The sequence below is a fragment of the Schistocerca gregaria genome, chromosome 1, assembly GCF_023897955.1.
Source record: "Schistocerca gregaria isolate iqSchGreg1 chromosome 1, iqSchGreg1.2, whole genome shotgun sequence".
NCBI lineage: Eukaryota > Metazoa > Arthropoda > Insecta > Orthoptera > Acrididae > Schistocerca > Schistocerca gregaria.
In genome coordinates this window covers 1,078,593,224-1,078,608,573 of record NC_064920.1, presented here as the reverse complement: position 1 = coordinate 1,078,608,573, position 15,350 = coordinate 1,078,593,224, and the positions used below count along the sequence as shown (strand labels likewise).

General features: G+C 37.9%; 1 protein-coding gene across 2 annotated transcripts in view; it reads left to right on the top strand.

Moving 5' to 3' along the window:
* LOC126281821 (phytanoyl-CoA dioxygenase, peroxisomal-like) overlaps window positions 1–15,350 on the top strand; it is a 125,250-nt gene that overhangs the window by 83,919 nt on the left and 25,981 nt on the right. For both annotated transcript variants that reach the window (XM_049981063.1, XM_049981053.1), the window contains exons 5-8: window positions 1,074–1,187; window positions 1,485–1,634; window positions 10,742–10,876; window positions 13,911–14,048. In XM_049981063.1, coding sequence (XP_049837020.1) covers window positions 1,074–1,187; window positions 1,485–1,634; window positions 10,742–10,876; window positions 13,911–14,048 — 537 coding nt within the window. The remainder of the gene's footprint in view (window positions 1–1,073; window positions 1,188–1,484; window positions 1,635–10,741; window positions 10,877–13,910; window positions 14,049–15,350) is intronic.

The window sequence follows — 15,350 nt, the reverse complement described above, 5'->3', positions numbered from 1 at the left end:
TGATTTTTTGACATTTTAGTCAGTCACATGAAAAGGAGATATTGAAAGTTTGCTGTTCTGTATTTAAAAATGACAGTTGAAAACATTAGCATACTTTGTTAAAGACAGGCAACATAGCTGTTGATGTTGCTTGTGATTCTACATTATTCTTTTGTGAAGTATTTTAATTTCCTGTACCTTTGATGTTTTAGTATTATTTTCTGTTGCTTTTGTAGACTATTTCTTAGTTAGAGTATTTGTTTATTACTGGTTTCTGCTACATAAAGTTAGTGAAATGATTAACAGTACCTTTTCATTTGAAAGGATGTTAAACATAAATTTGTGCAGTCATTAATTTGGTGGAGCCTGTGCTATTGCGTTGAGCAATAAAATCCCTAGGCAGTTAGAACTAAAAGTGTAAAAGTGGGTCTGTGTGGGCATATATCTGCAACATCTGTCTGTCTGACCACATCAATGCTCCATACACCAAGTTAGGATGATGTTGTTAGAAAACTTACTTGACAGCCATAAGCTGTGTCTACCTCTTCAAGTCCTCAGTGTGCATGCACCCCAGTACCTTCCTAGCAAATCATCATAATTACAACATTGGCCTCTCTTATCTAATATCCAACTGTATCTATCTGTAAAATAAAAACATACAGAAATTCCTTCCCCACTGCTGCTGTTTGCCTATGGAACAGGTTACCCAGCACCATGTGTGGAATTAAATGTCCTGTTGCATTTAAGAAACTACTGAATCGCTTACTTTCGTCAGCCTCACAACTCTTCAATAAAAAAAATTAACATATATGACCATTTCTCCCTGTCAAATGGTGAAGCAAATTCTCATATCTTCTTGGAATTGCAATTTCGTTTGTCAGCTTCACCACTTTCTTCATTACTAGTGTACCCATGTTATCCCACAGTCATTGTCATTAGATGTAAGAGAGGACCTTATGTTCCTTGCCTTTCCAGGATAAATTACACACCCAAAAAAATATAATTTTAAAGTGGCACTTTTATTAGTCTACATAAGTAACATCTCCATTAAAATTCTTAAAATTATTATAATATTACTGTTACATTTATTGCAGCTGCTTGACTATGTTGAGTGCTTCACTGGACCCAACATAAAGGCAATGCACACAATGCTTATAAATAAACCTCCAGACTCAGGGAAGGCTACCTCTGTACACCCTGCACATCAGGTGAGTAAAATGTTACAAAGTTTCCTTGTTCCCCCTTCACCCCAGTTCCTCCCCATCCACCCTCCTCATCCATCTTCCATTTCAATTATTTCTCATTTCATTTCTCTCTCCAGCCTTATCTCTCTCTCTCTCTCTCTCTCTCTCTCTCTCTCTCTCTCTCTCTCTCTCTCTCTCTCTCTCATCCAAATCTTGTAATAACAAAGTGACTTGTAATTGATAAGTCTTACTTCCACAATTACAGTTTACTAATTCACTGCTTTGTCCTGTGTCTTCTGTGAACTTCAATTTTCTTTACAGGACCTGCATTACTTTCCCTTTAGGCCAGCTGATCGCATAGTGGCAGCGTGGACAGCCATGGAGAGGGTGACTACCAGGAACGGCTGTTTGTACGTGCTTCCTGGAACTCACAAGGGCAAACTCCTGCAGCATGACTATCCTGATCTGGAGGTAAATGTCATTACTCCTAAATCAACTTAGTTCAGCCAAATTTACACTTAGTATCATTCCAAATCTTGGGGGAAATAGTAATGCCATACAGAATAATTTTCTGGGGTGATGCATCTTTAAGAAAGACATGGTTGCTCAAAAAAAGTGTTATAAGGTAATATGTAGTGCACACCCACAGTCATCCTGTAGACATCTGTTTAAGATGGTGGGCATTCTGACTACTGTTTCAGAGTACATTTATTCCCCCGTGAAGTTTGTTGTAAATAATCCACTGCAGTTCAAAAGGAACAATGCTGTACGTAATTATAATACCAGAAGGAAAAATTTCATTATTCCACATTAACATTGTCTTTAGCACAAAGAGGGTTGCACAGTGCTGAAACTAAAATTTTTTCTCTCTTACCCAGTGATATAAAGTGTATGATTGATAGCAAAGTAAAATTTGAAAGCAAGCTCAGAAAGTTCCTCCTTGACAACTCCTTCTATTCCATAGAATAATTTCTATTGTTGTAATGTGTAAAAGGTGGTGGGTAGGAATTACTATTAAAAACCCTTTAATAAATGTTCAGCATGTAGCAATAGCTAAAAGTTAGTTTGTGGTGTGTACATAAAATCACTCATTGCACATCATCACGGTTAATTTTGCGAATGATACATGAAAGTAATTAACCAATGACAGTCATTAAGGGCAACTTTTTACTCGCCTGGGTATCTTTGTACCAAAGACCACTTTTGTTTCAAATGGGTGCTGCCCACCTATTTGCATTATTTTAAACTAAAAGTAGTAGTCTTATTACCTCTCTGATTTCTAGTTAATATTTCAGTTCACTTCCTACAATTTCTTAGGCTTGTGATTATCCTTTAATTATATTGTCTATGAAGGGAGCATCTGGCAACAGTGATTTAACTGGAACAGTGCCAGGTCGATACTAATATCCTGATATTTCAAAGTAAACCTGCAGTACTGTATTAACACCGTTTGTTTTAACTTCTTATTAACATCTGAAGTCCTTCTGGCATGATCTAAATTTACCAAGAGCATTAGATATAGGAAAACTTCTTTGTTTTTTAAGACCAATATAAAGTTACCCTGAATGATAGTGTAACTTTGCACCAGCATTATCACTGAAATTTTACTCTAATAGGGCATAGTTAGTATACATTTTCACTTTTCCAAGCATTTAGTGACTGAGATGTAAAATGTTAAATGTCTGTTGTGATGTGTAATTTATTTTGTGTCCAGTTTGTTGTTCAAAAAATAGAGATAAGTGATAACAGGTACCCCAATTGACTAAGTACTTCACTAATAAAAATACTGGTTGTGGTCATGGTGCAGTACAAACTTCATTATTTTAAAAGGAGTTTTTTTATAACCACACAAGATCACTGCTATTAGGTCAATGAAGTATCGCGTGACAAGGAAACTGCAGTATCAGTATGTAACATTTGGCCTGAAATTAGTGTAACTGTATAAATATTCGTGCGAGTGTCAAACTAGCAGAACTGACTAAGTTTTGCAACTACTTATCTTCCCATAGCATTTCTAGTAGGGTACACTACATTATTCAGAATTGCCAGTAGGCATTCCTGTGATCTGAAATTTTTCGCTGTTGCAAAGTACAAGTGCACACACAGCTGTTTACGTTATCAATACTCACAAAAAATTAGGATGATAAGTTTTTAACCAGCCTGCTTGTAAAAGTCTGACTTTTTACCAATAACTCCTACAGCTTGAAAACTAGTTTCAACAACTTCAGGTATAATGAAATAAAAGTGTAGGGGGAAGAAAGAATAGAGTCAGGTGCCACAGTGATGAAACCTTTAGACTCCCACTATGATTTTCTGTTTTTCCACTATATCCTTTGAGACAAATGTAGGGAGGGTGACATTTCTGGAAATGATAGGGATGATTTCTTTGCCTGTATTAATTCAGTTGTGTCATTACTGGACAGGAAGTCTCCCCTGACCTGGGGTTCTGGGTGACTTCTCCAAACTGTACCCCTTTTCCTAAACCTGTCCAGTCCTTTTCCTTCATCTCTCTTCTGCCATAAGAAGGAGCCACTGGTTCCAAAAGCTTTCAAAAGTTAAACCTTTTGTGTATGTGTTTTCTCCTGCTGCTGCTTGGTGAGTAGATTTTTTTATCTATGAAATTACTTTATATTGTCAAAGGTTGATTATTTTCATTCTTATATATTGTAGGCACTCACTTAGTTTCTCTATGCTGTCATCACATTCTCAGTTGTCTTCAAATAAATGAAAAATGCGAACAACAATAACAAAATCTGGCTCCAGCTGACACACACACACACACACACACACACACACTCTCTCTCTCTCTCTCTCTCTCTCTCTCTCTCTCTCTCTCTCTCTCTCTCTCTCTCTCTCTCTGTGTGTGTGTGTGTGTGTGTGTGTGTGTGTGTGTGTGTGTGTGTGTGTGTGTTTTTGACAAAGGCCTTGTTGACCAAAAGCTAACTTTCCGACAGTCTTTTTGTTGTGCCTTTCTGCAACTCAGCATCTGCGGCGAGTGGCAAGTATCCTTTTCATTATATTGTTATATTCCATTCTGGATTTTCCATTGTTTGAAAAACTGCAAAGGCAGATGTAATTTCTCATCCCATTGTGCATGTGAGGTAAAAGTGAACTTACAGCGTACCACTGCTTTTCTGTTGCGTACCGCTACTGGTAACAGTTTGTGTGACGAATGATGGAAAGTAAACATGACAAATCATGTTTTGGATGTGGGTTGGCAGTTGCATAGCTTGTTTGTCCTATAGTTTGTAAATGAAGTTAGCTTGTGGTTTGTTTAATTTGCAGCAAATTAAGCTGGGCTAATAGATGTCAAACGTAACTACAACCTCAGAAATTATGACATTTAGAAAAAAACAGTCATATATTTGTGACAGAAAAGATTATAAATTCCATAGCTGCTTGTTTCACTTGCATTAATTTATGCTGTGATATTAGATCCCAAGACAGTTCAACAACATAACCACAACCCCAGAAGTCATGACTTTTTGGAAGAAACAGCCAAATATTTGTGACAATCAAGATTATAAGATTGAACAATTCTCATTGGTTACCTTGAAGGTGCAATGGGAGAGGTCATAGAGCATGAAGAATTTGACAGAGCACTGAAAGACCTAATTCAAAAAAAGGCTCTGGGAATAGACAACATTCCATTAGAGCTACTGATATTCTTGGGAGAGCCAGCCATGACAAAACTCTACCATCTTGTGAGCAAGATGGTAAGAGACAGGCGCAATACCCTCAGATTTGAAGAAGAGTGTAAAATTCCAATTCCAAAGAAAGCAAGTGTTGACAGGTGTGACATTACCGAACTATCAGTTTAATAAGTCATGACTGCAAAGTACTAATTTGAATTCTTCACAGACGAATGGAAATACTGGTAGAAGCTGACCTCAGGAAGGATCAGTTTGGATTCTGTAGAAATGTTGGAACACATGAGGCAATACTGACCCTATGATTCATGTTAGAAGATAGATTACGGAAAGGCAAACCTACGTTTCTAGCATTTGTAGACTTAGAGAAGGCTTTTGACAGTGTTGAGTGGAATACTCTCCTTCAATTCTGAAGGTGGCAGGGGTCAAACACAAGAAGCGAAAGGCAATTTGTACAGAAACCAGATGGCAGTTATAAGAGTCAAGGGGCAGTTGTTGGGAAGGGAGAGAGACAGGGTTGTAGCCTATCACCGATGTTATTCAGTCTGTATATTGAGCAAGCAGCAAAGAAAACAAAAGAAAAATTCGGAGTAGGAATTAAAATCCATGGAGAAGAAATAAAAACTTTGTGGTTTGCCGATGACATTGTAATTCTGTCAGAGATAGCAAAGGACCTGGAAGAGCAGTTGAACAGAATGGACAGTGTCTTGAAAGAAGGATATGAGATGAACATCAACAACAACAAAATTAGGATAATCGAATGTAGTCAAATTAAATCAGGTGATGCTAAGGGAATTAGATTCCATGTATGGAAGTGAAACATGGATGATAAGTTTTGACAAGAAGAGAATAGAAGCTTTTGAAATGTGGTGCTACGAAGAATGCTGAAGATTAGGTGGGTAGATAATGTAACTAATGAGGAGATACTGAATAGAATTGGGGAGAAGAGGAATTTGTGAAACAACTTGACTAGAAGAAGGTATCAGTTGATAGGACATGTTCTGAGGCCTCAAGGGATCACCAATTTAATATTGGAGGGCAGCTTGGAGGGTAAAAACCATAGAGGGAGACCAAGAAATGAATACACTAAGCAGATTCAGAGGGATGTAGGTTGTGTAGTTACTTGGAGATGAAGCAGCTTGCGCAGGAAAGGGTAGCATGGAGGGCTGCATCAAACCAGTCTCTGGACTGAAAACCACCAAGTACAGCAACAACAACCTTTTACTATCACCTTACTGGCTACAGATTATGATAACAAATTGCTAACAGCAGCATGCAGTGGAAGCGCCACTGTAACCCGTAAGTACACTTCAGCTGGTTGTCAGACGAAGGGGTTCTAAAGAGAGTGAACTCTCGTTCTTGTAACAGCTTTGCTTAAATAAATGGTGGGTTTCAAAATGTTTCAGTGTGGACTACATTAATTAACAACTTATCAATGATTTTATCTTTATGTTGTTAGAAGGATGGAGAAAGAGAGTTATTCTGAAAATAAAGAAAATGTTCCTTGAGGCGGTCGCTGTATGTTATCAGTCTTTATGCAAAATGTTTATTGGTGGCAACAGAATCGTTTGCAGTCCTCTGTAAATGTTGATTCTTTATATTGTCAATAGTGCTTCACTTGAAAAAAATTGCCTTCCTTCCACGGATTCCCATTTGAGTTCACAAAGCACCTCCACAACACTCGCATGTTGACAGCGCCTACTGGTAACAAATCCGGCAGCACGACTTTGAACTGTTTCTGTAACCCGACCTATTGAGGATCCAAACCACGTGAGCAGTACTCAAGGTTGGGTCACACTAGTGTTCTATACGTGATCTCCTTTATAGATGCGCTACACTTTCCTAAAATTCTCCCAGTAAACAAAAGTCTACCATTTGCCTTCCCTACTACCATTCTTGTGTGTTCATTCTATTTCATTTTGCTTTGTAATATTACATCTAGATATTTAATCACACAGCTTTATCAAGCAGTGTACCACTAATATAGTTGTTGAACGTGTCGGGATTGTTTTTCCTACTCATCTGCATTAACTTAAATTTTTCTACATGTAGACTAAGCTGCCATTCATCACAGCAAATAGAAAGTGTGTCGTAATCGTGCCTTAGCCTTCTACCATCACGTAATGTCGATACTTTCCCATGCACTGTAGCATCAACAACAACCAGTCACAGATTGTTGCTCACCCTATCTGTCAGATCATTCATGTGTGTAGAGAACAAGAGCGGGCCTGTCACACTTCCCTAGGGCAGTTCCAACTATTCCCTTGTTTCTGAAGAGTGAAACTTATGTTACAGTGAGTTTGTAGAAGATTTTACTTTGATTTGTATGCTGTATTTATTCTTCCTAAAAACATTAAAATAAATTAATACATGAATGGAAAGTCCTGGTAGAAGGTATATAATTTAGGAGTTAATGCTAAAAACTCGCCACTCCACTGTGCCCCGCCCTGCACCTGCAGCCTCTGTTCAGTCACCCCACCCAACCCAGTCCCCACGTCACCATCATTAAGTGTCGCTGCCCGTGATGCTTTCCGCCCCCCCCCCCCCCCCCCTCCTCCCTGCACCTGCTGCCTCGCCCTGAGCTATCAGCCTTAACCCCCTCCCCCCTCCTCAATCAGCCTTCCCTCCCACATCCCACCACCTCCTCCCCTTAGGCCACTCTACCTGACACAGTCTCTATCCCACTCGAGCTACAGAACTGCAGTCACAGCATCATGTAGGCGGTTGGCACTGTGTAGCTCTACAGATTTGTGTGTACCTGTACTCTACCTTGAGAAAAGATTTGTCTGAAAAGTTTCCGATCTCGTTTGTGTGCTGTTGACAAAACACCTCTGTTGTTTGGTGATTTATTACCGTCACTCCTAAATTATTTATGTTTGTACATTAAGTTTCTTGTTACTTTACAGGCAGATTTCATCCCTTTTCCTGTCCACCATAAGTTTGGGATGAATAAATAACTGAGCAGCTCTGGGTAATCAGCTATGTGTACAAAGGGAAACGTAGACAGCTGGGTTCATTAACTCGTAGTGTACTGGTTGGAGCACTCATTGACTTCAACAGAGTTTTGTCCTTTTGTCTTCTGTAGCACTCTGTACTCAGTTAGTGTCAACTAATGTGATGACACTTTCCACCAAAAAGAAGTTGGTTGTCCATTTGACTATATTAGATTTGAATGTTAATTGTTTATAATACTAATTTCTATTTTTATATTTATTCCATTTTTATTTCTATATTTTAAATGTTGTTTAATACTGCAGTCTTGATCCAATCATCCAGTCATGACCGGTGACTGATAAAGCTTTCATTATCTCAATACATATAAGGCAGTGTCCTGACTGACTGATTCAACATTGCCCAGCCCAAATCACTAAGGGTAGAGCCTTGAAATTTGGAGAAAATGTGGATTTTACACTGTAGACATCGTTTAGGAAGCAATTTTTTGTAAATCCAACCCTAAGGCGGTGAAATAGGGGATGAAGTGCTTTCTTGAAAAGTCACTATTAGGGCAACTTGGAAGATAGATCTACGAAAATTCGTGTTTGGTTTCTTGGTCAGAAATAAAGAAATATGTCTTTCAGCAGTTTTGGATATTTAACCGTATGGGGTGAAATAGTGGGTGAAAATGTTTTTTGAAACTATCATCATTAAATAACTAGTAAAGTATTTTTAAGCTATATTTGACTTCTCAGTTACAAATAAAAAAATAAATTGTTCGAATGTTTTTGGAAATTGAACCCAAGGAGATAAAATAGGCTACGAGATTTTTTATGAAAATATTGTATTATGAAAGCATTTTTAAAGCTAAATCTATGAACATTTAAATTTGACTTCTTAGTTAAAAACAAAGAAATATGTGTTTAAAAAATAAAGATGATGTGACTTACCAAACGAAAGCGCTGGCAGGTTGATAGATACACAAAACAAATACAAACGTACACACAAAATTCAAGCTTTCGCAACCAACAGTTGCTTCTTCAGGAAAGAGGGAAGGAGAGGGAAAGACGAAAGGATGTAGGTTTTAAGGGAGAGGGTAAGGAGTCATTCCAATCCCGGGAGCGGAAAGACTTACCTTAAGGGGAAAAAAGGACAGGTATACACTCACGCGCACACACACATGTATCCACAGGCAGACAGTGTTTGTTGGTAATGAGGATCATCCTGTGGCTAAACATGCCTTGGTGCACAGCCAGCACATCTTGGCACAGTGTTACACCGTCCGGGTTATCTGGATACTTCCCACTAACACCAACCTGTCAGAACTCCGGAGATGGGAACTTGCCCTTCAGTATATCCTCTCTTCTCATTATCCGCCAGGCCTCAACCTCCGCTAATTTCAAGTTGCCACCACTCATACCTCACGTGTCTTTCAACAACATCTTTGCATCTGTACTTGCGCCTCGACTGACATCTTTGCCCAAACTCTTTGCGTTTACAAATGTCTGCTTGTGACTGTATGTGCAGATGGATATGTGTGTGTGTGTGTGCGCGCGAGTGTATACCTGTCCTTTTTTTCCCCCTAAGGTAAGTCTTTCCGCTCCCGGGATTGGAATGACTCCTTACCCTCTCCCTTAAAACCCACATCCTTTCGTCTTTCCCTCTCCTTCCCTCTTTCCTGATGAATCAACCATTGGTTGCGAAAGCTTGAATTTTGTGTGTATGTTTGTATTTGTTTGTGTATCTATCAACCTGCCAGCACTTTCGTTTGGTAAGTCACATCATCTTTGTTTTTAGATATATTTTTCCCAAGTGGAATGTTTCCCTCTATTATATTCGAAATATGTGTTTCACTATTTTTGGAAATTCAACCCCTATGGGAGTGAAATGGAGGATGAAAGTTTTTATAGAAATATTTCATTGTACAAACATTTTTGAAGCTAAATCTATGAAAATTTTTTTGGTTCTCTGTTAGAAATAGAACTTATACGTCACAGTTATTGAAAATTCAGCCCATAAGTGGATGAAATAGGGGGTGGAACATTTTATGAAAATATTTAATTGCAAAACCATTTTCAAAGCTAAATCTTTGAAAATAGGTTCTTGGTTTGAGATGAAAAAATATGTGTTTCACTGATTTTGGAAAATCAATTCCGAAGGGGGTGAAATAGTCAGAATGATTCACAGACTCATAGCCACTCAGCTCAAATTGTTTAAGCATAGAAACTTGAAGTTTGGGGAGGATTTGTACCTTATACTGGATGCATCATTTAAGAAGGGATTGTCCGAAATTGTGAAATAGGGCATGAGAGACATTTGAAAGTATGTCACTATTAAAGGAATTTTGGAGCTATAACTATGACAACTGGTATTTGACTTCTCAGTAATAATTTAAAAAAAAATACATGTTTCGGTGTTTCTGAAAATTCAGCCCCTATGGGTATGCAATAGGGGATACAAATTTTTAAGAAAATATTTCAGTACATTAAAATAATTTTGAAGCTAAACTTAAGGAAATTGGTGTTTCACTTCTCAGTCACATACAAACAAATATTTGTTAGGGGATGAAAGTTGCTGTATGGAAATATCTCCACAAGAACAGAAAAGCAATAATTAACAAAAACTTTGGACTCCTTCTACTTTTAGGAAAGACAATGCTTGTATGGTCTTAATTAGCGTGAAAAGCTTCAAAGGTGTTGCAGTTTGTGGATAACATAAAAATTCAATTAAATAATAAAAAAACTTCTGCAGGCCATACAGTTTAAGCAAGTGAAGCAGCAGGTGCTAAGCTAGTCAAGTAACAAAGATCCCATACTGTCACTGAAATATTTTTATTCTACAGTGATCATGTTGCAGTGAAGTTAGATTTCGCTCACTTAAAGATGTTCTTCATTTCATCCTTTTTACTTTCCAGTTTGAAATTCGAAAATGGAGATTTAGTACATGCTGTAAATTAATGATTTAAAAAAAGTTATATTGCATTTCTCCTTTCAGAATGGTGTCAACAAAGCTTTTCATGGAATCAAGGGGTACGATAACCACCCGAAGATTTTTGTTGAGATGGAAAAAGGTGATACGGTATTTTTCCATCCATTGTTGATTCACGGATCTGGTATTAATGTTACACAGGTTAGTAAAGCACTTGAAGTACCTACCTGAATATTTCTGCTTTCTATTTGTGAACATGACTTTGATTCCACTACGTGATACACAAAGTTACTTATTTCAAATTGTAGCCAAAAGTTGCTATGGATATGTAGATTTTTAAGAACACAATAAATTATTCTATTTCATATTTAAAATGTAGCTCATTCGTTGAAATGAACTAATATATGTCTGTTCATTGATTAATTCATTGAAATTTTGTGCTTTTAAATCTCTCTGTGAGAACCTCCAGAGATAGGCAAGAAGTCAGCTGTTTCATTTCTAGGAAGGGGCAGCTATTAAAAAGCTTTTTCTGTGATACAGTAACAGTTACAATGAACATTAACGTTATTAATCATTAAGCTAGTGAATGTCACTGTGCTGTAAGGTAGTATTGAAAATTTAAATAAAATGGTTAAGATTATGAACTTGTATCAAATCACTCCCAGACAATAACTAGTGAACAATTTTTATAATTATTTTAGAATTTGTTATGAATAAACCTGTAATGTACCTAACATATACTTTCGTCTCATCCCGTCCAGTAAGCCTCCCATGACCAGCAGTTTTGGGTGACTTTCTCGAAATCTACCGCTTTTCCTAGACCTGTCCAGTCCTTTTCCTTCACTCCTCTTCCTTCCCCTTCAATCCTTCTGCCCGAAGAAGCTTGCTTAGTTAAAACCTTCTGTTATTTGAGTGTTCTACCACCACTTGGTGAATAGATATTTTATCTATGCAATTAAATTATTTTGTCAAAAATTGACTGTTTTTGTTGTTGTAATATACTGTATTTACTCGAATCTAAGCCACACCTGAAAAATGAGACTCGAAATCAAGGGAAAAAAAATTTCCCAAATCTAAGCTGTACCTGAAATTTGAGACTCTAAATTCAAGGGAGAGAAAAATTTTAGGCCGCACCTCCAAATCGAAACAAAGTTGGTCCATTGTAATATGAGACACAATTTAGGTCGAATGAATGACGATACAGCTACAGTAGTTTGGTTCGAGTCGTAAGCTTTGCAGTTAAGCTTTACCAGGTAGCCATTGCTATGCATCAGCCACTCTGTCTGTATTTATACGGGTACCCTTCCTTTTTCAAGTGCTTCGTCTGGTTTGAATCGATTGCTTATTTTTCTTTGATCTGATAAGTGCTGTTCTCTTTGTTATAAGTGTTTACGTCACTCTAAGTTGAAAATGCATTATTGTACTGTCATGCACTGTTTGTCGCATTCTGATAATGTGTGTTTACAACCTGTCACCGCTCGTGACATGGCTTGCTTTTGTGCGCGCTACCGCCACTTACAATTAAAAAAAAAAAGAGAGGAATTGTCTCATTAGCGCAACAATGGCAAGAGACTGCGATTTGTTGTTACTTACACTACTGCTTTCTTTGATAATGATCAACAAGAACCAAATAATAGACTGCGTATGATAGATGTTCTGAACGAGAGTTTAGCTAAAATTTTTCGCCGTTTGAAAATCTTTGCAGACGCCTCTTTTGTACATTACTTTCTGCACAGAAATTAGTCATCTTAGATTTAAAAATCTAGTCAATTGCCGTGCTTCATTTCTGACTGCTACGTTGAAATGCAGCTACATTTGAAGATTAACAATACGGAATTTGTATTTACTTCGTTGGATAATGTATGAAAATGCAGTGGTCAAAACTCGGGGCGGACAAAAAAGCTCATCTTCCACCTTTTTTTTAATTTACTGACTCAGAGGTTTTGGCACCAGTATTTATCTTTGTGCCTGCAAAGCATGCCTGTGTAGCACTACATATATTCGATGGCAGAAGTTAGTTGTGGCGGCACCTACCAACATTTTTCAGAAATTCCACTTACTTTGCACTCGATTCTATGCCGCTGGCGGTTTTTGGATTGCAAAAATCTGAAAAAAAGTGCAGCTTAGATTTGAGTAAATAGGGTATACTCACACTACATTAGTCCCATTTTCCAGCAAATGTGCGTCTATTAAGAAGCACTTCAGTGGCATTTGGATAGAAAATCTGATCAGTTGTGCATGTGTGTGGCTGCCTGGTGGCAGTCAGTTGTTCCAGTGAGGAGATTCCTTAGGCCATACTGCAGTTATATTGTAGCAGCAAGCTCTGACTCAGATGGCTTTTGGCTTGTCATATACACAGGCATTTTAGGTGCCTCAGTGTCAGTTAATAAAGTGTGGATATTTGATTTACAATCTCCTTCATTCCGTCTGGAGTATTCCTAACTATATATACACTACAAACGCATTGGGAACACACTTTCAGTGAACTGAACATTTCAGAACATTGGCATGCCTTGTCAGTGTCTGATATGACGTTTTTTTGTCACCAGTGGGAACTATGTTTTGTCAATTTTCTTTGCAAGTGAGTAGTTCTTTAGTGCCAAAAGTCATTATTAAATCATTTAAGTTTCATAGTTATTACGGGACTTGCAGTACATTTCTGTGTATGTGTGAAATAGGATACTGCTTGTACATTAATTATATGACTTCACTAACACTCACAGTTACAGAGTTGTAATTCAAAAGATAAGTGTATTGTTGCTATCAGAATTTCTTGGACCACTTTATCTTACAGCCTGCTAGGAGTAGTAAGTTACCATAATGAAAATCAGCTCAGGTGTCTGTGAGTAATTGTCTGACTCATTTAACTCAGACTGTAGTAATTACGAAAATTTAAATGTTTTGTCTGCCAAATGCAGGGTAATGGCTTTTTTCTAATTTACTATGTTTAATTTATGGTGGCATAAGGCTAAATAGTATTAAAAATGCAGTGGCAGTTTCTTGTTAATACAGTGTACGAGTTAAGTTTCTATGCAATGTGTTTCCTTTGATTCATTTGGCATCCCTGGAGGAACTTCTCCTTGATATGATGTTTGGAAAATAATGAATAAATGAATGCATGGATGAAAGCATCACAAGTTTTTGACCCTGGCGTTGCAATTTTCTAGTATTGTTTTACTGTTATTGAGATTTTGTCCGAGTACACTTTGGTAAAGTGTAGTCTTTTTTTTCCCAGGGTTTTCGAAAAGCAATTTCTTGCCATTATGCTGCATCAGACTGCCACTACATAGACGTACGAGGAACTACACAAGAAAACATAGCTCAGGAAGTACTTGAAATCACAAAACGCAGAGGTGTGGAACTGAGCTACGAGGTATGTTATACAAAAATACAAGAACAAAACTAGTTTGGTTACAAGTTTAGAAACAGAGCCCACAGACAACACTCCTGCAAGGCGAACCCTCTCTAATCAGTTCTCCCCTTATCACACTGTACGCCTCCGGACTTTAGGAACTTGGCCTTATTCTTTGCCAGATCTTCAAGTACTTTTTATTAAATCCTGAGATAAGGAATATCCTACCCAAAATCGTATCCTTAGCCTCCAAAGTAGTATTTTGATGCCTACCCAGCCTATCCAATATCTCAGTCCAACTCAATACTGCCCCTACATCCAATTCTGCACTTCATAGATCATCCCCAAAGAGACGAGACAGGTGCATGACTTTTCCCAGACACTCACCCATCCGCTCACCTCCTCTTGGTGAAATTCAACCACAGGCATATCATATCCAGCCCAACAACAGGCTGCATGTGAGTGCAGTCACTTAACATGCCATCTAAACTGCAATTTATGGAAAGAGGTATCATTTTGAACTGGATGTGGCAGATATTAATGTTTTATGCCAAGACAGAAGTAAATAGCCTCCTTAGCTTCTTAAGTGTCCCAGAGTTTTTTTTTTTTTTTTTTTTTTTTTTCGTTTAGAAAGGAAAACACTTCAATTGTGATTTTTAGAGCCTTGGTTTGTAGTATTTAAGATATACTGTATAATTTTAAGATTGTGTCAACAAATTAGTTAAAACAGGGAGAATCCCTTCACCTGGTCATGCTTTCAGAATCCACCTACCAGGAATTTTGGCACATACCATGTACATTTCTACAGAATTCTGAATGCAGTGGAGCAGATCAGATAATACAAGTAATAAAGTTTGTCATCTGCTCCAGTTTTTGTAGTGTTCTTCAACTGTTCCAACAAATGCACCCAGCTGAAAAAATGCTACAACAGCTTAGAAAGGAACTGGTATTTTGCATTGTACTGGGGCACATCAGAATACAAGTAAAGCTGATAAATCAGTCAAGGAGGCTTGTAGGAGTGGCAGGAATTAGAGATTTCTTTACACTAGCTGTTGAGGCAGATGGCCATGTCAGTGGGAGAGTGGCTGTAACTGTGGACTGTGAGGCCGAATATTATGTCATGTTTCTCCTGCCAGACAAAGCTGAACCGAAGTCTCACTGACCTCTCTCAAATTTGACATAGCCCCTTGAAACATGGCAGTTTGGCTGGTGGAAGGCCCCACCTGATTTAGTGCATGCGGCGTACACATTTCGGTGTGCCTTCTTTTAATGGAATACATTTCGGATTCTGACATCTTCATCTACATACGTACTCCGCAAACC